Source organism: Onychomys torridus, chromosome 10, assembly GCF_903995425.1.
Source record: "Onychomys torridus chromosome 10, mOncTor1.1, whole genome shotgun sequence".
NCBI classification, from domain to species: domain Eukaryota; kingdom Metazoa; phylum Chordata; class Mammalia; order Rodentia; family Cricetidae; genus Onychomys; species Onychomys torridus.
In genome coordinates, this window is record NC_050452.1 from 26,268,058 (window position 1) to 26,294,057 (window position 26,000).

The 26,000-nt window shown below is 43.0% G+C and overlaps 1 protein-coding gene across 1 annotated transcript in view; it reads right to left on the reverse strand.

The window, feature by feature from the left end:
• The window catches only part of Morc2 (MORC family CW-type zinc finger 2), a 41,339-nt gene that overhangs the window by 1,820 nt on the left and 13,519 nt on the right, over positions 1 to 26,000 (reverse strand). The window contains exons 4-25 of the mRNA XM_036201576.1: positions 20,523 to 20,591; positions 19,932 to 20,022; positions 16,965 to 17,073; positions 13,103 to 13,262; positions 12,875 to 12,986; positions 12,269 to 12,394; positions 11,679 to 11,758; positions 10,817 to 10,899; positions 10,506 to 10,591; positions 9,076 to 9,216; positions 8,838 to 8,992; positions 8,562 to 8,690; positions 7,964 to 8,069; positions 7,000 to 7,132; positions 5,541 to 5,615; positions 5,071 to 5,451; positions 4,502 to 4,633; positions 4,069 to 4,123; positions 3,439 to 3,580; positions 3,088 to 3,312; positions 2,898 to 2,991; positions 595 to 783 (exon numbers count right to left, since the gene is read on the reverse strand). Coding sequence (XP_036057469.1) covers positions 595 to 783; positions 2,898 to 2,991; positions 3,088 to 3,312; positions 3,439 to 3,580; positions 4,069 to 4,123; positions 4,502 to 4,633; positions 5,071 to 5,451; positions 5,541 to 5,615; positions 7,000 to 7,132; positions 7,964 to 8,069; positions 8,562 to 8,690; positions 8,838 to 8,992; positions 9,076 to 9,216; positions 10,506 to 10,591; positions 10,817 to 10,899; positions 11,679 to 11,758; positions 12,269 to 12,394; positions 12,875 to 12,986; positions 13,103 to 13,262; positions 16,965 to 17,073; positions 19,932 to 20,022; positions 20,523 to 20,591 — 2,873 coding nt within the window. The remainder of the gene's footprint in view (positions 1 to 594; positions 784 to 2,897; positions 2,992 to 3,087; positions 3,313 to 3,438; positions 3,581 to 4,068; positions 4,124 to 4,501; positions 4,634 to 5,070; positions 5,452 to 5,540; positions 5,616 to 6,999; positions 7,133 to 7,963; positions 8,070 to 8,561; positions 8,691 to 8,837; positions 8,993 to 9,075; positions 9,217 to 10,505; positions 10,592 to 10,816; positions 10,900 to 11,678; positions 11,759 to 12,268; positions 12,395 to 12,874; positions 12,987 to 13,102; positions 13,263 to 16,964; positions 17,074 to 19,931; positions 20,023 to 20,522; positions 20,592 to 26,000) is intronic.

Sequence of the window (26,000 nt, forward strand, 5' to 3'; positions counted from 1 at the left end):
AACCCTCCAGTGTCTTTCTGCTCTTCTGTTCAAACCATATACTTAGAGGTCCTGTCTCACCTACCATCTACCCTACTACAGCTTAGTCAGATCCTCGTATCAGTGCAAGTATCTCTTCAGAGTCTACTCTGAGCACCCTAGACAAGTGGCTCCCTCAAGGATTCAGTCTCTCATTAGTTACTTCACAGTACCACCCCATCTGTAGCTCTCTAGCTTCTCCACAAGCCTGCCCTCAGAGATCAGGCTCCCAGTCTCTACTGTGTAGAAAAAGGTCATACCAGACCCCTAATGGGCAAAGCCCCACTTCTCCACTACTCAACCCCACCTGGGAAACCATTTAGGTAAGCAAGGATTTTGCTTATGGTTTAAAGGGTTCTCAAAGCAAACTGTATGGTCTGTGGGGTCTGGCTGGGATGAGGCCCAGGCAGCTCTATCACTTCAAGCCCTCTTGTCAGGACTCTGAGCAGCCAGTGTTGGAAACAAAGACTCCTGTGAGTGGCTAGAGTCCTGTGGGACGTCCAGCCCCACTCCCTGACCAGCCCAGCCCCACTCCCTGACCAGCTCGTCTAGCTTCTACAAGAGCTGCTGGCTTACCTCTTGTACTTTTTGCAGGAGTGCTACAATGTTGGTCCTCAACTTTTGTAACTTCTCCTCTGTCTCACGAAGCTTTTTCTCAGAAGTGCGCAAGCTCTCCTCTGAGGCTTTTGCCCTTGAGTCAGCACGGCTTTGGTAGGAATGGCACAGATTCTGGAGCCCCACCTCATACTGCTTGAAGTATTCTTTCTGTGGAAGGAAACATGGTAGGGGCCATGAATTCACAAGTACACTGGTTTTATTTCAGTACTAGGGGAAAGCAGTCTTCTAGAACCAAGGCAAAGAGGTCTTAGAGGCAGTCCGTTGGGCATACCACAAGAATGAGGACACAATACACTCAGCCAAGTGCTTAGTAAACTGGAAGGCTGTCTTACTTTTCTACATAGCAAAAAAGGACTGTGGGATCATTCTCCTAGCTCAGTCACACCTTTCCAACTCCAGAATAGGACTTCTATATCCAACAGTGTTAGGATCAAAGATCTATCAAGCACCCACCAGCAGCAATTACCCCAGATTAGTATAGTAATAGTTGTCCAGCAGCAGAGCCTTTGATTATAAAGTAGCTAAAAGCAGTTAAAAACAATTATAAGTTGTATCCCAGTATGATCTGCTCAGAAACAGCCACTGAGAAAGAGGACGTCATTTTCATGGGCAAACCACCACGGGTCCTGGCTGTCCAGGGCAGGCTGAACAACTTTAGCACTAATTTGTTTCTGTGAAGGTTGCATGAGCTGCTACATTGAGGGGCTTCTGACTACTGTCTTGCCTTACAATCTACACTATGATCTCACATCATGATAGCAAGAGAAACTTCACATTCTACATAAAAAAATATCTTGGCCGCACAAAATACATTTTAAGTCAAATGCAAATATCTTTTTTTTTTTTTTTTTTTTTTTTTGGTTTTTTGAGACAGGGTTTCTCTGTAGCTTTGGAGCCTGTCCTGGACTAGCTCTGTAGACCAGGCTGGCCTCGAACTCACAGAGATCCGCCTGGCTCTGCCTCCTGAGTGCTGGGATTACAGGCGTGCACCACCACTACCCAGCTAAATGCAAATATTTTGAAGGCAATTATATTAAACTTTTAATTGTGAAATTACTACAGAACACCATTTACACAGTGATAAGGACAAAAATGAACAAAATTGTAAGTTTGGTTTTAGAAACTACAACCAGAAAATCAAAGCTGTGCACTAGTACTGGTAACTACTTTTACAAAAACAAGCTAGATAATATTTTTAGAATCGAACAGTCAGTCATACTGATTCTGTTCTGGGCTGAATGGCAAGTGCCTACTGCTGAGGTCCTGCTTTACCCTGGCTTTTGCTTTGAATTTCACAAGTTGATGCCAAAAGTAACAAGTTGAAGATGTTTGTTCTCCTAGGACCTCTGGAGAGCCCAGTCTAAACAAGGGCAAAAGCCAAAGCCTGGGCTGGACTTACTTTGAGACAAGAATGTCACAGGACTCATGCTACTACTAAAGATGCCCCTATAAAGGCCAGGGCAGCAGACAAATCAACTTGTATGTTTCTGTAAATAAAGCTGTATTCCCTGATGGACTGCCTCTAGATACTTTCGGGCTATAACTGCAGAGGTGAGTAGTTATCAAACATCATATTGCCTACAAACACATTATTATTTGCTAACTGGCTCTAGGCATGGTTCAGATCAACAATTCCTTCAGCTCCAATAATTTTCTATATAAAAATGAGGCTAAGACTGATATCCGAAGATGTACCATATCCCCAACCCTTTCAGCCTGTTGCTGCTCACAAAAGCCTCCTGCTCCCCTTTAGACAGTCCCCTCCTCTTACAGAAGCAGGCATTTATTGAATACCTAGTTGTTTTTTATTTGGTTAGGGATTTTTGGTGTTTTCCCTCTCTACCAAGCTGCCAAGGCTCTCTGGCCACTGACACATCATTCATTTCTCTCAGGCTTATGGCCAGCTACCTAGTAGCAAGTCTTAAGATGGCGGAAGCAGAAAGCCAGCAGAGTCCACTGGGCTACATGAGTCCTCATGCTCATCTCCAGACACTATCACCTCCTCTACTTCTCTCAAGTCTCAAGTTCTAGGTATATTAAATCTAATCTCATTAATGTTACGTAGGACAGGTTTGAGAAAAAGAAAAGAGATGTGCTTGTCCTAAATCTGTACAGGAGCCTCCAGGCTGAAGCTAACTTCTTCTGGATAGCTCCAGTGCTATCTCCTTCAATCTTCTCTCAGTAAAAAGGGACGATGATGAGATAGTGGTAACAAGCATGAGGGGCAACTGGATGTAGAAATCAAGTCAGGCCAGACTCACCAGAGGAAAAGATATTAGTTCTTCTGAATTCATAGCACTTAGCTCCTTCTTGGAGATGGGGAAACTTGGAGGCAAGAAATACCGCAAGCAATTCCTAAGTAGGAAAAAAAGGAGGGATAAGAACTCAGAATAGCATGGAAAAAGTGAAGAACTATTGTCGGCCCATGGAAAAGGCTAAAGAAACACAAACCGAAGAATCTGGACCAGGAGATCAATAGTCTCATGGTTGGTACTTGAGGCAGTAGTGTCTGGCTCAATGTTGAAACCATCAGAGGTAGAGGGCTCTGGCAAGGCCACAGCCTGCTGGGCCACCACAGCCTCCTCCTCCTCACCACCTTCTTGCTGCGTGTCAGGACTCTGATGCTCTGGAGAAGGTGGCTTCATCAGTCGTACATCTTCACTGCCTTTCTCTACCCTATGGGGGACACAGAGCTTATCATGTCTGTCCTAAGCTCCTAATAGGCTGCTAGGAAAGACATGAGGGTACCTCCTCCCTTTACTCTGACTTTTGCTATTCTGATCTCCCAGAAGAGGGCATTACCAGCGGTCTCTTGGTGTTGTGTCTGTGGGCACGTAATCAAACTTCACTTTCCACCGAACCACATTCTTGCCCATCTCTACAGCTGTGACACGACCTGTGTACCATTCTCGGTTCACACGTACCTCTACATGCAGTCCTTTATCTGAGAATTCAAACACAAGTGAGAATCAGGACTACATCAGTGCTTCCATCTCAGCCAGTGCTGTATTGTAAAAGGTAGTCCCCAGGTGGGTCCCTAGGTATGCACCCTGATTTAGTAATGCAGATTCTTCTGTCATAGAGCCATGACACAGATGAGTGACTTGCCGAGGGCAAACACCAAAGAATTAGTGTCAAAACAAAACAAAACAAACAAAAACCACAAGCCAAGCATGATGGCATAGGCCTTTAATCCCAGCACTGGGAGACTAAGCCAGAGGATTACAAATTCAAGGTCAAACTGGACTATCTAATGAATGTCTGCTCAAAAATCTCAAGCATCAAAAAACGAAACAAAACATCATGAAAGGATAGCTGGACCAACTGTAGAGACCAAGCCCAGGAAGCTGCTAACTTAAGGAGGAGGCTGCTGACAGTTAAGGCTCTATTTCCATTTCCACCATAGGCTAAAAGGGACCTCCCCAAACTTGCCTTTCTGAGCCTTCTTGAGTTCAGCTGGGTCATCTTCCCCAGCACTGTCTGAAAGCTGCAAGGAGAACAGTCTATTAGAAGTTTCTTCAATGGCCTCTAAAAAGTAGTCTTTTGTGTTACTGGCCACCCATGGTCATCAGCTATAACACATCTTCTTATGCTGTTCCAGGTATCTACCCTTCTACCATCTTTATGAACAGAAGAGCAGACAAAGGACACATTCAAGTGATTCTAGGCCCCTAGGTGTACACCAGTATATACTGACCTGTAATTAGAACAAGTCTCAAGATCTACCTGGCCCCATGTTTCTAATCATCTGGGTAACAAGAGTCCTTGAGTGGTCAACTAGGCTCAAAGTCTCAAGTCATGAAGACCATGGGGACCAGTACAGGCCCAGGGAGACAATCCCTGTGAACCTCATGTGACCACCCACCTCATTTGCCTCCTTCTTCTCCTCCTTCACAGCAAGCTTGCCCCGCTTGCATCTCTCTTTCCTCTTCTCAGCTTCTTCTTCAGCCTCTTCCTCATCAGAGACTACAAGACTCCGCTTCCGACCGGAGCTTGCCTACAGCAGAAGAGGAGGAGCATGAAAGGACCCTCCCTGTTCAACCTCTAAAATGCAGGAAGATTTTGTGTAGCCTAAAGAAACTATTCAAAGGAGTTTACGTCAATTCCTACTCAGTACACACATAAGCAACCTTCTGGTCATTACACTATGTGGACTTTTGACAATAGCAGCCATAAGAGAAGCTTCTCAGAGACCTTGACACACAGTGACCACTACCATAATCTACCAAAACCACCTGTAACCAAGTTAACAAACTATGCCTCAACTAGAAGCTAGTGGAGGTGACTCAAGTTTGCAGCAGACCAAGGTTGGGTCTGCTGCGTAAAAAACTCTTGTTATGTAGGCTCCTCCTCTTCAAAGGCATCAGAAGAGTTTTAAGATTCAGTGATCCTGGATTTCACTACTGTAACTTTCTTTCAGGCAAAACGTCTCACCACAGAATGTTTAACAGGTGGCTCCGGCTTCTTGACCACTGGAGTCTTGATGGCTTTTTGAGCAGGGACATCTCGAAGGTTCTTAGAGTTAGGGAGTAGAGATGGTGATGGGGGCTGCACAGGAAGGGTGAGTCGGGGTACAGTCTTGATGGGAGGGTTTGCAGGCTTTCGGAGTGCCTCAGCTGGCTGGAGCAGCCTGGAAGTACTAGTTTCTCCTCGGGCTGCTGGAGTAGGCGGCTTTGGGGGACTGCTGATAACTGAAGCCTTTCGGAGTTGGCTAGTTGGTCTGGGAGTATGAATAGAAGGGGGTCTGCTAGGAGCATTCTTGATCACTGCAGGTAAAGGGGGTGACCGAGGACGCTGAGGTCTTCGCACAGGTTCCTAAAAAAAAGCCCACAGACAGTGGGAACACTGATCCTAGCTTAAGACACCAGAAGAGCCCCCACCTCCCTTATGCCCCTGGGCTTTACTTCAGTGGAAGGTCTGGTAGTCACGTCTAAGGGCAATTTCTTCAGGTCAGCTTGTGAGCGGATGGGTGTAGTTTTCTGCAAAACAAATGCAATGACGAAATTTTTTGCAATCTTTCTGGACCCTCACTATCTGCTTGGGCAGTGATCAGTTCTATTTCTGAAAGCTTTCTATTATCACCTGAAAGGCACTGTATACACACACACACACACACACACACACACACACACACAGAGATATTTATATATATAAAGGGTACCTATGTAACTGATTTCAGCAACTGAAAGACTGGGGAAGTCTTTATAATTTCTAACAAAGAAACCAAAAAGGTGGGAAAGGACTAGTGAGGGAAAGCTGGCATGAGGCCAGAGAAGTAGGTGGGATTCAATGTACTTAAGACATTTCCAGTTAGTAAGTATAGTGTACTGCACAGAAATAAGAAGCAAGGAAATTAGTTTTGTAACCAATACGAAGTTGGGGCTATAGAGACAGCTCATTGGTTGAAACTGCAGGGCACCAGAGTGCAGGTCCCATCACCCACAACAAGGATCTGATGCCCCCTTCTGGAACCCATAGGCACTGTACACATTCCATGCATACACTCATGCACAGACACAATTTTAAAATAATAAGTAAAAAAATGAAATCATGACATATTAGAAACATTAAGTACACATAAAAATTTGATCAACCTTAAAAATAAAAAATAAAATTAATCTTTGCTTATCAAATGTGCAATATAAAGATAATCCTCTTCCACATACTGGTAAAAAGAGGAGGGACTGGAGGAAGGAGGGGAGAGGGAAACTGCAGTTGGGATGTAATATATGAGAGAAATAAATTAACAAAGTGAAAACCAGTACTTCTTCTGCAAGGTTACTTGAGAAGCATTTTCTTAAAGCCTTAACATTTTGTAAACTCTTTTCCAATTTCACAAATTATCAAGAAATGATTATGCACTAAAAATAATATATGCATATATTAAATACACATGGGATAGTTTCCTGTGACTACTAAAAATTATATATATTTTTATGTGTAGGCATTCATGCAAAATTGGAAAGAACAACTCCAAAGAATCTGAAGTCCAAGACCAGCCTGAACTTAAGTTGAACTCTGAGACTTAAAGAAAAAAATAAAATAAAAAGCAAGAAAAGGGTTATAGAGATATAGCTCAGTAGGATAGCTTGCCTACTAATACATACAAAGCCCTAGTTTAATTTCTGATGGGAAGAAGAGGGGAAAAGTTATAGAACTATCGAGTTAATGGTGATTTCTTCTAAATACATCGGACTGATTTGGATAAAGAAACAAAATAGTTTGTTGTCCAAATCATCAACCGGAAAAGTGTTTGGAACTCAGGGTTGGTGAGTGGAAGGGACAAAGAAGCCACTGAAGGCCTTAGACCTGGACAGACTGCTGACATGGGCTGGTTTTGCCCACTTGCCCATGACCACATACCTGAAGAGCTTCTAGCTTTTCCTGCTGCTGGCGAATTTTCTCTGTCAGCTGCTTTTGCTTTTCTTCCTGTGTCTTTAGGTCCTTTTTTAACGTCCCCAAGGGAACCTTCTGCTTCTGTTCAGAAGCTTCACACCTGTAAAGAGAGGACACTGGTGGCAAAACGAAGTTCAGATAGGAACTTGCTGTCTTGCAACTACCACAGAGCTTCCAATGCATAAAAATGGAATGTGTTACAGGACACATTTATTCTTCCTTCTTGGGTACATACCATGTGCAGCAGCCAGAGATATGATGCTATGAAAACACCAACCTCAAGAAATACCCCAAGAGCCAGGTGGTGGTGGCAGCGGCGGCGCACGCCTGTAATCCCAGCACTCAGGAGGCAGACGCAGGCGTATCTCTGTGAGTTCGAGGCCAAGCCTGGTCTCCAAAGCGAGTTCCAGGAAAGGCACAAAGCTACACAGAGAAACCCTGTCTCGACAAACCAAAAAAAAAAAAAAAAAAGGAATACCTCAAGAGTGGAGGGAACAGTGGTAGGCTTGGTGAATGTTGAGTTAGCTTTAACTGTCAACTTGACACAGCCTAGGGTCATCTGAGAAGAAAGCCGGGATTGAAGAACTGCCTAGATCAGACTGGCCTGTGGGCATGCCATGTTTGTCAGCAACTACCTTGTTAATTGATGAAGGGGGCCCTAGCCCACTATGGATGGTAATATCCCAAGGCCTCAGGCTGTATAAGAAAGCTGGCTAAGCATGAGCCTGAGTTACTGAGCCAGTACCCAGTGTTTCTTCTTGGTTCTACTTCAAGTTCCTGCTTGAATTCCTGCCTGACTTCTAAAAATGATGGACTGTACTCGGAAGGATAAGCCAAATTGCTTCTGGTCCTGATGTCTATCACAGCAACAGAAAGAAAACTACAACAGGGAGAGAAGAGTAATCACAATCCTTGTTAAAGAAAGGCTCACCGGTCCTGCTCAGGATCGGGGTTCATGGAGCAAACCCAAGTATCAGGATAATCTTTTTCTACTGAACTCAGCTGGAAGGGGAGGGTTCTCCATTTCAGACACAAATCTGCAAAAGAAAAAACACCCCTCCCTACAGGTCAGCCACACCTATCAACAATTACTGGAATCCAGATTCCTCACAGCTAGGCCCCCAGCAAAGATGTCCTGGACTTTCAACATTCTTTATCTATTACTACAAACCCGATTCATTCACCTTATGGACGGAGACTGAAGCAAGGATTAAAAATACCATGGAATCTTAAGGCCACCAGCCCGCCCTTCCTCCAGGCTCAGTCATTTATTCATACTAGATAAAACTGAGCCTGGCCCATCTGTGGTATGGAATGCTCCCAAGGTAGGATGATGTCCACCTCATGAAGAGAAACTGAAGGAACTAGTGCAGCCTTAAGACTGTGCTCACAGAGCAACTGCCAAACAGATTCTGTTCCTGGTGGAACCCAAGTTTATGAATATTAGTCAAGTCAGAAGGCCAGCATGAGGCTAAAGAGAAGAGTATCATGACAGGAATCTGGAGAAGAGTTCCCACCACTCAACTCACCACACTGGATAGTGGTTGGGATTTCCATAGCCCTCCGGCGTTTGAAACGCAGCTCACTGGACGGGGGTTGGTTCCAGTTGGCAGAAAGGTAGCCAAACTCATCCCAAAACTTGATGATTCCACGCTGGGCTAGAAGGCAAATGCCCATACATTACAATTAGATGCAAACCTCACTGTACCATCTTCCTAACTAATAAATTCACACTTTCACACCATTAAAGCATCTTAAGGATCAAAGCAAAAGAGAGCCTGAGGCCTGGTGGCCAGCCCCATTACCAATGGCGATGTCCTTCCAATACTGCGCCAAGTGCTCCCCCATTGCTCGAAGTAGATGTCGGTACTCCTTAGCATCAGCAAAGTCTTGCTTGTTATGCGTAGGCTCCAGAACCAAGTAGGGCACATCAACAACCCCAACAACCCCACCACATGCCCTGCAAGGAAAAGAGGCCACAGCTGTCACCAAAACTCTCAGCCATTCATCCTGAGCTGGAAACTCTCTGAGAGCAGTACTCACATGCCCCCTTCCAGCTGTGGGCCCACTTTCTCATACATCTTGATCAGGCGGCTACAATTGTAGATAAACATGCCGTCTAGGTCCCGGTGTTCAATATTGACCCCAAAAACAAAATTCAGTTCCTTGGGTTCTTTGAGTGCTCTAATAGAGGTGGAAAGAAAAAAAGAAAAGAAAAAAAGAAAAAGAAAAAAAGATCAAGCCTATTGACTTATTAGCACAAAACAACATGGTGATAAAGGTGTGTAAAGCTTTTGAGACATGTTAAAATTTTCCATCTCCAGTCAGTGTGTGATGTTAGACTTGATAAGGCTCTGTACTGTTCAGTGGCCGTCTGTATAAACATAGAATTCTTGTTTTTGTTTTTGTTTTTTAAATGTAGCAAAACAGGAATGGATTTAAATATGAATGTGTTACTGTGATACTGCTGCAAATCTCCTCTGCAGAGAGAGTCAAATAGTGGAATAAATATAACATTATAATTATATCTTCCTCAAAATTCCAATTATGTAATAGCAATGGTTCAGTTTAGTTTGTTTTTCAAGAGTCTTGGAATTCACTCTGCAGACCAGGCTGGCCTCAAACTCAGAGCATTACCTATCTCTGCCTCCCAAGTACTGGGATTAAAGATGTTCATCACTACACCTGGTTTATTTAACAGTAATAGTTTTAAAGGCAAAAATTAACAAGAATACGTGAGAGAAGACACTCATATGACATATCCAGAAAATCTTGGGACAAGTTAGAGTGAAGTGACCTAAAACTTAATGCCTGTGGCAAGGAAGCAACCTGGAGTCTAGCAAGGAATTCATGCTCTAGAGCCTGAGAAGCTCTACAGAGACCTAAGGTCAGAGACCTGATGATGTAGACCCAAAACAATATACTCTAAATGAAAAGCCACAAAACTCAATCTATAGTATCATTCTACATTTATAACCAGTGGAGAGAATTACGAACTAAAAATAATAAGAACATAGCCAGGTGGCGGTGGCCCACGCCTTTAATCCTAGCACTCGGGAGGCAGAGCAGGCAGAGATCTCTGTGAGTTCGAGGACAGCCTGGTCTACAGATCGAGATCCAGAACAGGCACCAAAACTACACAGAGAAACCCTGTCTTGAAAAAACAAAACCAAACAAAACAACAACAAAATAAGAACACATATTTTCAGAATAAGGGAGTTTCATGTTTTTATTTAAATGTTTTATATTTTCAAGTTTTACACGATGGGCATTTTGTACAGCTTTAGCAGAAAAGAATAAGAAATGGACAGCAGTGAGAGTTAAGTGTCAGTTCTGCCTGCCTTCTGCAGGGTCAGAAGTATCTGACCAGCATCTGCTATCACAGCAGTGATGGTTTTCTCAGAGTAAACTTGGTACCAAATGGCAACCTGTTGGTGCAAATGCTACATCATTTTAAAAGTCCGAGTACTCACCGCTGCTTGGCATCCTTGATTCTTTTCTTGACATCAGCTTCTCTACGCAGGGTGATGGCTGCATTCTGGACCTGCCGCAACATTACCTGCAAATACATGCCCATCAGGAGAGGGGAGGCTACACTAAGTAATAGGAGATTTTTACACAGAGAGCACTGATGCTAAAACACATCTGAAGATTATTTCTTTCTACAGAAAAGTGGCCTTACTGGGAACAAACTTAAAAGCTGTATTTCATTTTTACTAAGGTCAGGATACTGGATCCCAATGCCACATATGCCAGAAAAGAGAACCTGAATCTGAGGACTTACCCTAGAGTCCCGTGTCAGGTCTCCACCCATTCGTACTTCTAATGTCCGAGCTTTGCTCTCCGCCTCCCGGGCCTTCTCTTCAGCTAAACCCAGAAAAAATAAAAAGTTCAGAACTCTGTCATCCTTCATTGATCCACAGAGCAGTCCCTGCTGCACAAGAAGTGTATGCTAACAAGGAAAAGGCCACCTAGAGGAGCAATGGCCACATAGGGCAGCCTGTGGGCATGAACTACAGAACTATTTCAGGGAAAAAAAAGACAAATGACATTCAAAACGGTCATGGACAAGATGGTACATGCTTATATAGAATTCTAGTACCCTGTAGGCTAAGGCAGGAGGATCACTGAGTTTGAGGCCAACATAGAATAAGTAAGTCTATCTCAAAATCATAACCCCAAGGAAAACATTATTAATACCCCATATTTTTAAGCTTCACAAATAAATTACAATAGTTAAAAAAAAATATCCAATGGGAATTCAACCTTCAGCATGAACTGGAGCCTGAAGAATGCTTCAGACAATCACCCCCACCAAACAGCTGAGAAAACTGTGATCATTTCTAGGCAGAAACCTAGAGATTTCCGTCCAACTAAAGCCATATGCAGGACGAGATTATTTCAACTGGTTTTGAATCACTATCTGGCTTGATAGCTGACTTAAATAAGAACCTATAGATTTGTTTTATGTCACTTCAGCCCCACATAAAGTCCTATAGATAGAGGGAGGAGAGAGTCAAGTCTAGACAGAAACTCGGATAGGATTAGATATGGGGAGAGTTATAGGAGAGGAGCTTGGTCCCAGGCTTTGGATACAAGCAGCACCCCGACTCCATCCCTCCTTCTAACACGGGGAGTGCCATTACCAATCCGCGCTACATGCTCTGCCTTCTTCACTTCCTGTTCTGCCCGAGTCTTGAACCGGCTTGATGTATACTTGTACATTCTGAAGAGCAGAAAAAACCACCTGAGGGTCAAGCAGCAGTGGGGCAGGCAGCCAACTTGAGTAGCTCAAGCAGCACCCTGCCTCCTCCCATGTGGTGCTACCCTGGCTTCTTGTGACGAAACAAATCCATGCTCATTTTAACAAAATGATTCAATTCCTTACTCAATTTGTCCATGTTAATAGGGATCACTTATTGCATATCAGGAACAAAACCCAGTAATAAGCCATGGCTTTTCCTCTCCTGTAAAGGGTCTATAGGCCCTCTGAGACAAGACAGCTAGCTCCCTGTGCTAATCTCCACATCTCAGAAGGCACTTCCCTCAACTGGCCTGGCCAAGCAACCCAGCAGCCTGTCTGTCACTTCCATCCTTACCAGGGAGAAGACTCTCTGGTAAACAGGTATAATCAGCAGTGTTAAGGAGTCTTCACAGTACACCATTCTAAGATCACCCCAAAGAACTGTGGCCAGGCCCCATTTCCCTGCCCAGATCATGGCAGCTAGGCTCTTACCTGGGTTTATACAAGCAGCAGGAGAGTCTCTTGGTCTGCACCTTGTGCCCATGAATGAAGATCCTCATCCGCGGATCAATATAGAGCACAGCAGCATAGGCTCGGAAGGAGCGTCGTTCTGGCTTCCTGAAGATAGCAGGAACTGAGAAGTACTGTCTCCACACCATAGTAAGCCCAAAGCTATGGACTGACTTCCTCTCTGCAGTTCCTCACCTTTCATTTCACATCCTGGTTTCTCTTCACACTTTGACCAGAATGGCCCCTTATCATAGGTACTACATACTGCCCTGTCATGTCCCTAGCACAGATGCCCCATAGACAGTTCACCTGGCCCTTTCAGGGAACCCAGTGCAATTTCACCACCACTAGACCCAGGCCTCAGTTTCTTCTGTCAAATGAAAAAGTCACAACAGGGAATCATTAATCTTTACTTTAGCTTTGCTGAGGAGCCACCGTCCTACTAGTAAGCAGGTAGGAGCTCTCAGCTCTATCAATACTGCCACCAAGAGAAAGCCAGGAAAGGGACTCTTCCATTTTTCCCTGAAGTCATCTTCTGAGGGAGTAAAGACCAATTCCAGGGCCTGCCACCCTGCCAGCCATACTCACGTGCCCTCTGGGGAGGTCTCTGCCATCTGGATATCTTTTGGATTTGAGATTATGTCTAGTTCCGGCTCTCCATTGTCCATGAGCTTGAGATTAAAGATGATCACCAGTGTTCCTAGGGAACAGAAATCCTTTCTCTCTGCCAGCCAACCCAGGCTCACTCCTACACTACCAGAGGCTCTAGAGCTCCCAGATTCTCTGGGCTATATTACATATCCAAAGCCTACTCACCACTATTCCCGGGAATCTTCATGAACTGGGTCATCACTTGCTCCTCATTGTGGAAGGGAGAGTACTTATAGACGAGCTCTGTCTCAATGGCAAACTTCTCCACATTGTCTGTGACAGGTTCCCGTGTTCGAGCATTCCAGGTAGGTAACGGGACTATCACCTTTGTTTTGAGTGAGGACAGATGGACACTGTGATCAGGGCTCCAGAACCACCTTCCTCCAAACATGCAGCTCTTTTGTCTCTTCAGCTGTGTAGTCTGGCATCAGGTCTGCAGTTTCTGGTCCTTCCTCAAACTCCTATCCCTATGCTAGTCTGTGCCTCTCTGGAAAGTCTTTGGCCATTTCATTAATCTGGTAAAAATTCTACTTTTACCACTAAGGGGAAACATATTTGCAATTATCTAGTGAATCTAGAGGTACACAATACAACCTACAACTCAGTAATTCTATTTCTGGGTAAATACTCCTAAAGGAACTTTTGCACATATTTACTAGTATACACATACAGGAATAACAAAAATATTCACTACAGAGTGACTCAGCTGAAGTATTCTAGGGTAATAAAAATGAACAAAGGCACAGCTGCAAACATCAACATGGATGGAGCTCACAAACACAGTAAGATCTGAAAGAGATACAAGTGAACTTCTACGTTGTCAGTCCATGTGCACACGTGTAAATACATACACACTAGTGATAGACAATGCCTCCCACCTCCCAAAAGGGAAATGATCATCCTAAAAGTTACCAGAAGGTCATTTCCCCCAGGGCACACTGAGGACTACATAGGTCAGATATTAATATGGGACTTCTAACTTTGGTTTATAATTATAGATACATGGGTGTGTGTTTTATTGTAATAATTCCTCAACTTCTATAGAATTTGATTTTATGTCTAATTAAAAAAAATCCCCTTTCTTCAAAAATCTTCTCTATGGCTTCATCATATCCTCACCCCTTGCTCAAAGCCAGCAGCCCTTGAAGAGCCCAGCAGGGGGTTGGCTGAAGGAATTCTCTCTGCACAACAAACCAAATGAAGCACCTCATGGGTTCAGGCCAATAGCCCACAGGTAAGACAAAGAAATCCAGTGTCTTAACGTGTGTCTGGGTGATAACTTGTTAGGAGCTTTAACACTGCTGGTTTTCTAAGAAGTCATTCAACCACAGGGACTGGTTTGGACACATTCCTCCTGGGCTGAAAATGATCTTATTTTGAAATCTTGGCAGAGTCTACAGTAGAATACAATCCAAAACAGTGACCTTCTAGCACCAAGTAAGGAAAAAATTTCATCTAGTTTTTCTACCAAGGGAATCAAGTTCCATTTGCATTCTGTGAACTTGTATCTATACCAGGTGAGGTATTTTTAAGCAGTCCCAGTGAGGACAGCACCACCTTAAATTGTAGGCACTAACTTTCACTACCACTCTTACTTGGCATGTCTCCTTCAGCTTTTATGTCACCAATCTCCCATTTTCTTCCTAGACTTTCTACACACACACACACACACACACACACACACACACACACACACACACACACCCCTTTTAATGTTGGCCTGCTTAGGTCTCAAATCCTTTTCTTGCTACACTTTCTTTTTTAAGTGATCCTATCTGTTACCAACAATCCTAGAATCTAGGACTGGGGATGCAGGAAAAAAGAAAGGAAGGCAGAGAGAGAGAAAGACAGAGAGAAAAAGGCCTAGCTACTGTCCCCAAACTCCAGACAGACTTTACTTTGCATGTCCCGACTAAGGTACTACACTGTCCTCCCTCCATATTCCCTCTCTCCCATCCTTCTCCAGGTAATGGCCCATTGTCTATCTCCAACTGCCACAACTGAACCTGCAAGTCTCTGTAACCCTTTCCTTTCCCTCCAAAAGTCATCAAATACTGTACCAGTGAGTCTCACACTCTAACCACAGTCTGGACCTCTCAGCTGGTCCACTCTAAATCTTTCTAATCTACACACTGCAAAATAATCACAGACTTTTCTACAGAGATTCTGATACTAGGAACTGCTTGATTAAAATCCCATTCACTCAAGTCCTGAGCATTAGCCTAACCTGGCCATGCCCTGTTCTCCAAAGACCACCTCTCTCCCCAGCACCAACCTCAAGAGCTTAAGAAGGATAGTCTTCATCTAACTCCAAGACTCCTTTACCAGGCAATATTTCTGAATACCTCAGCCCAGGTTGTCTTCCTGTCCTATCTTGTAGAAGTTTGCTCTTTATAGCCTCAGTGTATTTCTTCCAAATATGCTGAATAGGGCAACAAACTACATCTAGCAGGTGAACAAATCAACTGACTGGATAAATAAAAATGGTAGAAAAGGTGCCCAGTTTAACATCAATTAGTTTACCACAAATTTATGCTCAGATCTCAACAGGACAGGTACAAAATCAATCACTACTAACCAATAAAGAGGAACAGACTGAAATTCTCAATTGGGCCATCTACTTGGGTGACAGCTATGAATTTCTTTCTATACATCCCAGATACCTCTCAAGCTCTAACCTCCATTACTCAAACCTGAAAAGAAGCTGGCCACCCCTTCCCTACTCCCCCACCAAGAAATAGCTCTTTGACAAGCACAGTGATATACGCCTTTAATCCCTATAATCAGGAGGCAGAGGCAGGTGGATCTTTGTGAGTTTGAGGCCAGCTTGATCTACATAACAGGTTCCAGCCAACTAGAACTACACAGACTCTGTCTCAAAAAAAAAAAAAAAAAAAAAAGTTGTTCTTCAGTATTTGAGCCACCAAATCATGAAGAGCATCAGCTAGGCATTTGTAATTCGGTAACTGCCTGCGGATGTAACCATCTTGTGGCTCTGTATTTCTTATTTAACAAGACGGTTACATCTACAACTGCGTGCACAACTGACCACAAAGGAAAACTTCTTTAAATATATATGGATGTTTTGCTTGCATGCATGTCTGTGCACCAAATGCGTGAGTGGTACCCACAGAGGCCAGAAGAGGGTATCAGATCCTGTGGAACTGGAGTGGGTGCTGGGAACTGAACCCTGGTCCTCTGGAAGAGCAGCCAGTGCTCTTAACTGCTGAACCATCTTGCCAGCCCCAATATATTCTAAAAGTAAGATTTATTACCTAGGCTGTCTTTCAGGACAGTAATAATCACTGGGGCAAGGAAGCAGCTGCTAGTGAGACCACGTGGAAGGCCCTATTAACAATGAGGCTCATACTGATGTTTTCCTAATACTTACCTGCTTTCACCACCTGCCTGGTTAGGGGTCTGATTCATGGCTTCTGATATAAGGTAGAGCAATACTTTTCCTCAAAAAGAAAATGCGTTCGCAACACACTCCACAAAATAATCATCAGAGAAGAAAGACACTGATTATCAGGCCCAAAATGCACGACCTGGTAACAGTTCATGGAGACAGCCTCCACAGAAATGGGGTATCCTGGTAACAGTTCATGGAGACAGCCTCCACAGAAATGGGGTATCCTGGTAACAGTTCATGGAGACAGCCTCCACAGAAATGGGGTATCCTGGTAACAGTTCATGGAGACAGCCTCCACAGAAATGGGGTATCCTGGTAACAGTTCATGGAGACAGCCTCCACAGAAATGGGGTATCCTGCAGATAAGGAAAAGCTTCAAATCCAACTCTCACTGCTTGCCACTTCACAGTCTCCTTCTCTGAAACAGAACAGCTGCTGTCTGAAGTACCTTGGGATTTCACCTCTCACCTAAAGGTATTATCTGCCTTACCACCCTCCAAACAATGCATCCATTCATCTCATCCCATAAGATCAGACAAGTGTTCCAATTCTATAACTCCAAGGAGCTCAGAACCACAGATAAACCCAGTGTCAGGCCACAAGGCTGAAACCTACTTCATCAATGCCTTCTTCCTCATGAAAGGTACGAGACAGGAAGAGGCAGGTCATGGTGTCTTCCTTCTTAGTGAAGAGGATAAAATCCTTCCCGATGCGCATTGAGCCCCTGAAAGGGAAACAGAAAAGAGATCACTCTCCCAAGGACTCAAAGCTCATCTGAAAAGGGAGAACATCTTCTAGGTGTAAGTGAGCATGACCAGAAGGATCTCAAGACAACCAACGGCACCAGTCCCAGGTGAATCCCCCAGCCCTTGTCCCCTCCCACTCAGCTAGCACTCCTTGCTGTGCCTTCCTTCCTAAGGGTCTCTGATTCCTTAGTCTATAACCTTTAACCTTCTTGAGCAAACTTCCCTTCCATCCAAGGGTTTCTCACCATCCTTCTAGAATGTATCCACTCAGACCACAAGCCCCAGGTGAGTTTTCCTTTCAGCTGACTGTCACAATACTAACAAGTGAACCTGCTTGAGCTCTGGGTTCATGGGGTCCTCTGTGACACCATCAAGTTCAACTCCAGCAGTAGACACCCTGAACACATCATCTTCTTTTTGGGCAACACCCTGTTCCTATCCTGTCCTCCTTTCACTAACACAGAATCCCCTTCTGTCCACTCATCAAGGGGAACACTGTCAAGAGAAGAGTCAAAGATGAGCCTCACAAGTCTTTGAAAAACCAGCATGAATGCAACATTTATCAAAACACAAACGCTAACTTTTTTTTTTAAATCATGCCATCAGGCCCAGCTCAAAATGTGATCTTTGAGAATAGTTCAAGGAGGCCTCCATGCATATCCGGTAACTCGAGCCATTCCCAGTCTCAGCTTTGCTACTTTGAGCTCATTCTGATGCAGCCTTGAGTTAGTCTTCTACAAGGCACACAGCAGAGTGGGAGAGCACTTGCCTAGCATGTGCAAGGGCCTCGGTTCAATCCCCAGAATCAACGGAGAACAAAACTCATGATGGAATCAACAGCTTCCTTCCTGTTTGCCCATGTTAATCCTCAGGGAACAGGCAGAGACAGGCTTTTCCAGGCAGCATAGGGCAGGGCAGCAGTCTACAGCAGCAGCAGCAGGACTGTCCACTCAATATTGAGCGGTTTAGCTCCTTTGTTCTGAGCAGCTCCTGGGCTTTATGGCTATTATCTCATTAGTCCTTACAATCCCCCGGGAGAAGACAACGGTAGGAAGCCTCATTAATTTCTATCTACATTTCAGACTGGCATGCCAAGCACACAAATGAATCTCATGTCCCATTTCCCAAGCACTCACGAAAACTCCCAAGATACTGATAGATAGATATACCCTGAGGGCTAGCAATTCTCCTTTCCCTTCAATCTCAGAACTACTTTTCCTGCAGCTTGTGGACAGCATTGCCCTTTACTCAAATTTGGCAAGACTTTCTTAACCCTATTTTTTTCCGCTTCTGTTTTTGATCCTGACTATAGGTCTGATTATCAGAAACCCCAAAACACCACCTTCTTTGCTAAACCCTATTCTCACCACAAATCATCTCGTATGACTTCTGAATTTTGAACACTAGATGGCTCCAGTTCAATGGGACCTTCATAAAAGCCTCCTAAACATGATGATAAACTGCATTCTAACTCTCTACACATTTCTTCTCAGTCTTCTAAGTACTTTCTCAGTCATATTTTACTGGCTCTGAGGAAAGTATCAGAAGTTAGAACCTCATTTTCTCAGTTAGGAACCAAGGTAAAACTGCGTCTGCAGAACTGGTAGGACTAGATGAAAGTTGACTACTAGAGACCTCAGTTTTTACAGCTCTTAAATTACCTTTTCAGACCCCTCTGGGGAAGGTTCCCACTGTGATCATAGACTAGGGACTCTCAAAGCAATAATAATACTTGATCCTAACTATTTGATAAGTACGATCAATTTGCAAGAAGCTACAACTTTAGTGACTAAATGGCTGGATTGAGATCCAAACCTTTGACCAAAGTGAAATGGACAGTCTTTCTAATCAGAAAGACCTGGTTCATATACTCACTCATAAACACCTTTATACTACTAGGCAAGTCACTTCACTCCTATACATCTCAATTTCTTCATTTGGCAATGTTAACAAAACCCACCTATTGTAGGCTAAAGTATGGTTTAAATTATACCATCCATACAAAGTTTTTAGCACAGTACCTCCTGGCACATTGGAAATGCTTATTATTAACATTTGGTTCCCTGAGGGAAAAAAAAAATCAAAGCCCAGGAACCAGGCCCCTGGTTTCTTTGGGAGTACTCTCTTCTCCACACCCAAAGCACAATGCACATGAAGGCCAATCAAGGCTGTTGACAGATCAAACCACCACCCTTTCTCAAATAAAACAGCACGTTTCCACAGCAAAGACTGGAACATGACTCATAATTTCACTTGCACAAACTCCAATCCCACCAATCTTATTCCATCCAAAGGTATGTACAGCTGGAGTGAGCACTTCAGAAACAGAAACCTTTTTCTCAGGGCTTCACGCAAAACCAGAGCAACACATTCTAAGCACTAAACAAGTGGGAACCAAGGCCTGAGGGATCAGTCCCAACAGATGAAAGGTAGAAGATGGGTTTCCTGCTATATGGCCTTACTTACAGGACGCCCACATAGGGTACTCCAGGAGAAATGTGTCTCTTTTGTTCACTCTGGATCCCCAGTGTCTGGCACAAGCATACTGATACATTATGAACTGACTCCCTTGCCATCTCAGATATGCCCCAGCCCCACATTCTCAAACACAGGATAAAAATATTACTCAGTAAGAGGAGAGAGAGAGTTCCGGAGAACAATGTTTTAGATGTTCACACTACTCAATCTCCCGAGAAAACTCTGCCGGACACTGGTAAACTACCCCATCATCAATCCTCTCTGACTCTCCTACCGCTCCAAAATCACAGTCTGGGAGAGACAAAGGGATAGACAGCAAGAGCACAGCAGCCCTAGGACAGGCTTCCAACATACGTACGATTTTAATCCATTGCCATACTGCCCAATTTGAGTGGACTCAGGAGTTCGTTTGGCTGACTTTCCAAACTGGATCACACTGGCAGCATCACCTCAAGTAGTAGATGAGAAAAGTAAAAAATTAGCATTTCTTTCCCAGACTTCTCAAAATTAGAGATATGAGTCATGTTAAACACAAGCATGGCTCTGTGCCAGCAAAACTTCTCTCCAAGGAAATTCAGTCATGAGACATAAGATCCTTGCCTAGTCCATCAATACCATCACAGTGCCCTGTGTTACTAGAATGTGGTAAACAGTCTCAAGGGAAGAAGCCTCAGTAGTTAGGGCTCCAGGATGTTGTGCAAGCTGATAAATACATTGTCAAGAGACAGGTAATCTAACTGATTTCAGGTTGACATTCGTGTTGTCCAAACATTTCCTATGTTAGGACAAGATCCAGCAAACACACACAGTGTAATTAAGCCTGAGATGTTGCAACAGGCTTCTCATTCCCCAGGTGGATCTACTAGCCACAACAGTGAGGTCACAGAAAAGCAACTTTAATAGTAAATTGTTATGCTCCGCAAAAGAAACAGTCATCATAACCACTTACTCGGATCCATTCCTGCTCCATCATCCAAAAAGCAAAGCATAAATCCTCCTCGAAGGTCTTCTCGCCTCTCTGTAAAAGAAGCAGTTGCCATTACTGGGCTGTTACCACTTACAGGGTGACAATATGAGTACAGAAGGAACCAAAGTGAAGCCTGGTACAAAAGGTTAGGTCAAATCTAGTTTCTTCTAAGAGTATTATGCTAGGGTGAGTTAAACTTTAGGGCCATTGAGGATGTGAAGCTTCTCTAGTGCTTTCTAATTCACAAGGCTTCATTCAAAGAATCTATTTGAAGAAACTAGCACTTAACATTTAAGACCACTGAATATGCATATCTTAGCTTTCTTTCTTACATATATCTTCCTATACATCTTCCTATATATCTACATGATTTACTAGTACATTTGCCCAACACCATGGATCCCAAGTCATTAAGTAGTCTATTAAGTATTATACCTTATCAACTGTTCAAACTCAACAGGGTATCTTCCTTTGTAATTTAAGGCTCAGGTAACATTCAAATGATGATGTCAGATGTAGTATAAGCACAATGGTGGCAGCTGCCACCTGAAAAAATTACTATGTTTATATATGGTCACTTCTAGACTAACTGCAGATTGTGAGCTATCTGTATTCACTCTCATATCCCCTCCTAGATATGGGCCCTTGAAAAGAATCAAAATGACACACGATGCAGCAAGAGGTTCTTAGTTCTGGGATAGACCAGCCTGGTCAGAATTACAGTCCTCCAGCAGTAAAATCCAGTACAGCTCTGGTAAGGCTTCCTAGCCAACAGGAAGGAGACATGACACAGATTGTGACTGCCATTCCAGCAGGCAGATGAAGAATTATCTTAGTAGCTGTCTTATGCAGTACCAATGGCAATTCTTAACAGGTAGTAACAATAGAAAAAACAGTCCCAAATGAAGAAAAAGGCTATGCTAATTTTCAAGGTACCTTTTAATTCAATGAAGACTACATAAACAATAGGAAAGCTAGTCTTGGAATCAGATGTGTAGATATAAAACAGAGAAGGGAATGAGTCAGAAACTGAAGCAGGGACCCAAGCAAAACATGTAAAGAAACACTAACATCAACCTTCCCAGTATAGACGCTGTTCATGGTCCACTACTCAGCACAAGAATAAAAGTAACACATCTACTAAAAAGAAGTCTGTGTAAAATAATCTAGGGTCAAGCCCAAGGCTACTTTGGCGCCTAGTCAGTAGAGTCCAAACTTCAGTTCATTTTGTACAATTATCTATCCTAACAAATCTGTTCTAAATGCTTTTTGTTTTCCTTCAGGGTAAAACTAAGTGAGTCATGACTGCCCTCTGCTAAATAGACAAACTATTGTAAATTAAAATACTATTTGAGATGGACCATAAACCACCGAGATTTTTAAGCATCTCTCAATGTTCAGGAAGCTGAACCCTCATTACAAATACCTCTTCAAAGTTCCAGAGTGAGGCTCTTCCTGGAAAATCCTCGTAGATGAGAACATTTCTCCTGAAGGCAGTACCTCTTATCAAAATCTAGGTAATCCAAGTGAAATGTGGCAAGCAGGAACAAGGGTTTTTTGTTGTTCTTGTTTTTAAAGTATGAAAAGCTTTCCAAGTTTCATCCCATGGAGACTCCAACTGGGTGAGGTACATTGCATGATGGCAGCAGTGTCCTAGCACCTGCCCAGAGACATTTGCTGTATACTATGCCATAAAATTATGTGAAGACTTAGGGGTTGGGGATTTAGCTCAGTGGTAGAGTGCTTGCCTGGCAAGCGCAAGGCCCTGGGTTCGATCCTCAGCTCAAAAAAAAAAGTGAAGACTGATTTGGGAACTAAAATCTGTTTTGAGCCAAATGCATTTGAAAAGTACCCAAAGACCACTGGAATTCCTTGAATAATACCCAAAAAGTTGCTTTTCTAATACCCTTTGTGTTAGGGTAATGTTGTCAGGCTATTTCAGCACAATTATCACTTCAACAGTGGGTTCAAGTTCTCCTAGTTCAAGGATTTATCTCGAAGTATTTTGTTGTTGTTGTTTCTTTTTAATGGGGCTAGAGAGATGATTCAGTGGTTAAGAGCACATACCGTTCTCGCAAAACCCAGGAACCATAGTGGGTGGCCCACAACCACCTGTAACTTCAACTCTAGAGGATCTAATGCTCTCTTCTTGCCTCCATGTGTACCCCCACATGTGGCTGGCGCGCGCACACACACACACACACACACACACACACAGAAATAATTTTTTAAAAGCTTCTTCATTCAGTTTACAATATGTAAAAGCATAGAGGCCAAGTTGGCCTTGAACTCCTCAAGCAGCCAAGATAATGGAACTGATCCTCCTGCCTCTACCTCTCAAGCGTTAGGAATAACAGCATGTACTACAATGTTTCTCACTGTCTTGACTGTTCCCTGGAAGTCTAGTCATCTGTCTGTAACCATTTGTAGTGTGCCATTTTCTCAATTAGATAGTAGGTTCCCAGAGCAAAGGCCTCATCTCACCCTCTAGACTTTTCCCAAAGCACATGAGCACTCTATTTCTAATCTAACTTTCCTAAATTTTCTTGCTATTTTACCCAATGAAGGTGGTAGAAGGGAACAAAGATAATCTTTTCTTTGTAACTTTTTTAAATTTTATTAAATGTTTTTATATTTTTATTTTACAAAACCACCATGGTTTCTCCTCCCTCCTCTCCTCTTGTGTCCTCCCCTTTATAACTTCTTACAACAACTCAACTATAAGGATGTACTCCTTCAACATCTCTTGAAGGAGAGGCTCATTTTTCTTTATCCTCTAGGTAATGGTTTCAACAGTCATGGTTTCTTTGAAAAGTAACTGTCAGCATTCCTGCATGTACACTCAGCTATGGCTTGGAAAGGTGGTACCATCTAGGAGATTTAGCAATCATCTTCAAGTCTCTTACAATACTACTTTTTTCTGTTACTTTCCTCTTAAGACTAGAAAGTTACATAGTGTGACCCTGTTTAAAACCCCCAAAACAACAACAACAAATTAAAAAAAGTATTTCTACCACTTTGGTAGCCTTTTCAATAGAAGACTTTCAGAATTTTGGCAGGATAGCTGTTTGTAGGTGTTATGAATACTTTCTTTTCTTTTCTCCAAAATAATTTACTCTACATACTTTGTCTTATCTAGGGAGTCTTCCAAATATTATAACACTAAAGGTTCTGTGTTTATTTCCATTTATCAAATGATTCCATGAAGAGGATTATCTAATAACTGTATATTCCACATAAACAAAGACATTTAAAAACTAGGCAGGTGGCTCGAAATATGACCAAAAATCTTTTAGATTTCAGAAAAGAATATCAATAAAATATATCACATTAGCCAAACTGGGTTTAAGAATGGTCTTCTATTCCATTGTTAAAGTTTTTAGTACAAAAATGACCCCAAAAGGTGTTGCTATAAATACTGAACAGGAAGAAAACCAACTATTTCAAAAGTAAACCAGTCAATGACAATAACTAAAAACTCTTTGTTACCACAACTCTAGGACAAAGATGATCTTACACTATAACAGTAGAGTCAACTAAGCAAAATGTAGAGGCTGCCAGGCTGCCACAGTAGCCAGGCTTACGGCTAACATTTCAAAGAGAGGTTCTATGATGGCTATTCTTGGTTGTCAACTCTACTACATCAGGAATTAATTGGAATCCAGAAATAGAGGGCAGACCTGTGAGGGATTTTCTGCTTGGTTTGAAGAAGGTTTCTTATCTGGGCCTTTGAGGAAAGAAGACTCATGCCTTGATCTGGGTCTTAAGGCAGTAAGACACACCTTTAATCTGGGCCACACCTTCTACTGGAAGCCTAAGGACATGGAAGATGGAAGATTTTGCTCTTTGCTTGCTTACCCCCGCCTTGCCAACACATCCATTCAGCCTACCTCTTTGGGATTCCAGCATATACAGAAGACCAGCTGAGACATCCAGCCCTGTGGACTTAACAACTACTGGATCCTTAGACATTCCATTCATAGACTCAGCCATTGTTGGATTAACTGGACTGAAGCCTGTAAATCATTCTAATAAATTCCCTTTCTATGTATAGAGATTCATTCTGTAAGTTCTGTTACTCTAGAAAACTAATACAAATTTTAGTACCAAAACTGACTTAGAACAGCAGAAGTATAAGGATGAATCTTTTAAGCATTCATCTGTAACAGGCTTTTCAATTTGCCAACACCTACAGTTACTGAAGCCTCTTCAGTTATCCTCTCTTCTGGAAGTTCAAAGAATACCATATAGTGAGATAAATACACTGGATTATCCAAATTGAGCAACTGTGAGTGGGAACAGATTTGGTGACCCTGTATGTAAAACTTTAGACAGTTTGAGGAAAAAATAAGGAAAATGATCATGCTGGTTGGTTGCTCAATTTATCTCTGGATAAGCTGACATATAGGGATGAACTCTGTGATAAAAAATCAACCAACTTCTAGCATCTCAAAATATGGTGAAGGACAACAAAGAACTTAGTGATAAAACTGACAAGCTCCAGATTCGCAGTCTAAAAGTTTCTAAATGTGCCCTAAAAGAGAATCTTCTCTCCAGCAGCCACAGAGCTCAAGTTGCAGAAAAATCAAACCGAAGTCCTCATATAAGGCTGGCTGAATTACAGAGAAATTTCAAGTCCCAGCCTCAGATGGTATCTGGTTAAAATAAGGGCATTAGTTGGTAAAGAATGGGATCCTGTAACTTGGGGTAGGAATGTGTGGGAGAAACCTATTGAAGCTGAAAACTTTGAATTCTCAGATTCTCAAGGGTTTTTCTCACCTGAGGAAGTAGTACCCTCAATGTCACCCCTTGAAATATTGCCTTTTTCACTGTTGACTGAGAAAATTATACCCTTCATTGTCTGCTAAACAAGCAGTGACTTTCTCTGAAGGAGAAATGGCCAGATGTACAATTGTTTACTGATGCATGGGCTTGAAGCCAATAGATTGCCTAAATGGTCAGGGACTTGGAAAGAACATGATTGGAAAACTGGTGAGAAAGACATCTGGGAAGAATTATGTGGATAGATCTCTCCAAATGAGAAAAGAATGCAAAGATACTTGTGTCCTATGTACACACTCATCAAAAAGTGACTTCTGCTGAGAAGCTCAATAATCAAGTAGATAGGATGGCCCATCCTGTGGACGGTCAGCCTCTTTCCCTAGCCTTGTCTACCAATGAGCAATGGGACCCATGAACAAAGTGGCCATGGTGGCAGAGATAGGGGTTATGTATGGGCTCAACATGGACTGCAACTCATCAAGACAAACACTGATATAGAACCATTCCCCAGGATGACCAGACAGTGACCTGGTGGCAGGTTGACTACACTGGACAATTTCCTCCATGCAAAGAGGAAACACTTTGTCCTTACTGGAGTAGATACTTCTAGTTATAGATTTGCCTTTCCTGTGTTTCCTCCTCCAGGAAAAGAACCAAGACCTGCTGAGGTGCTTGCCA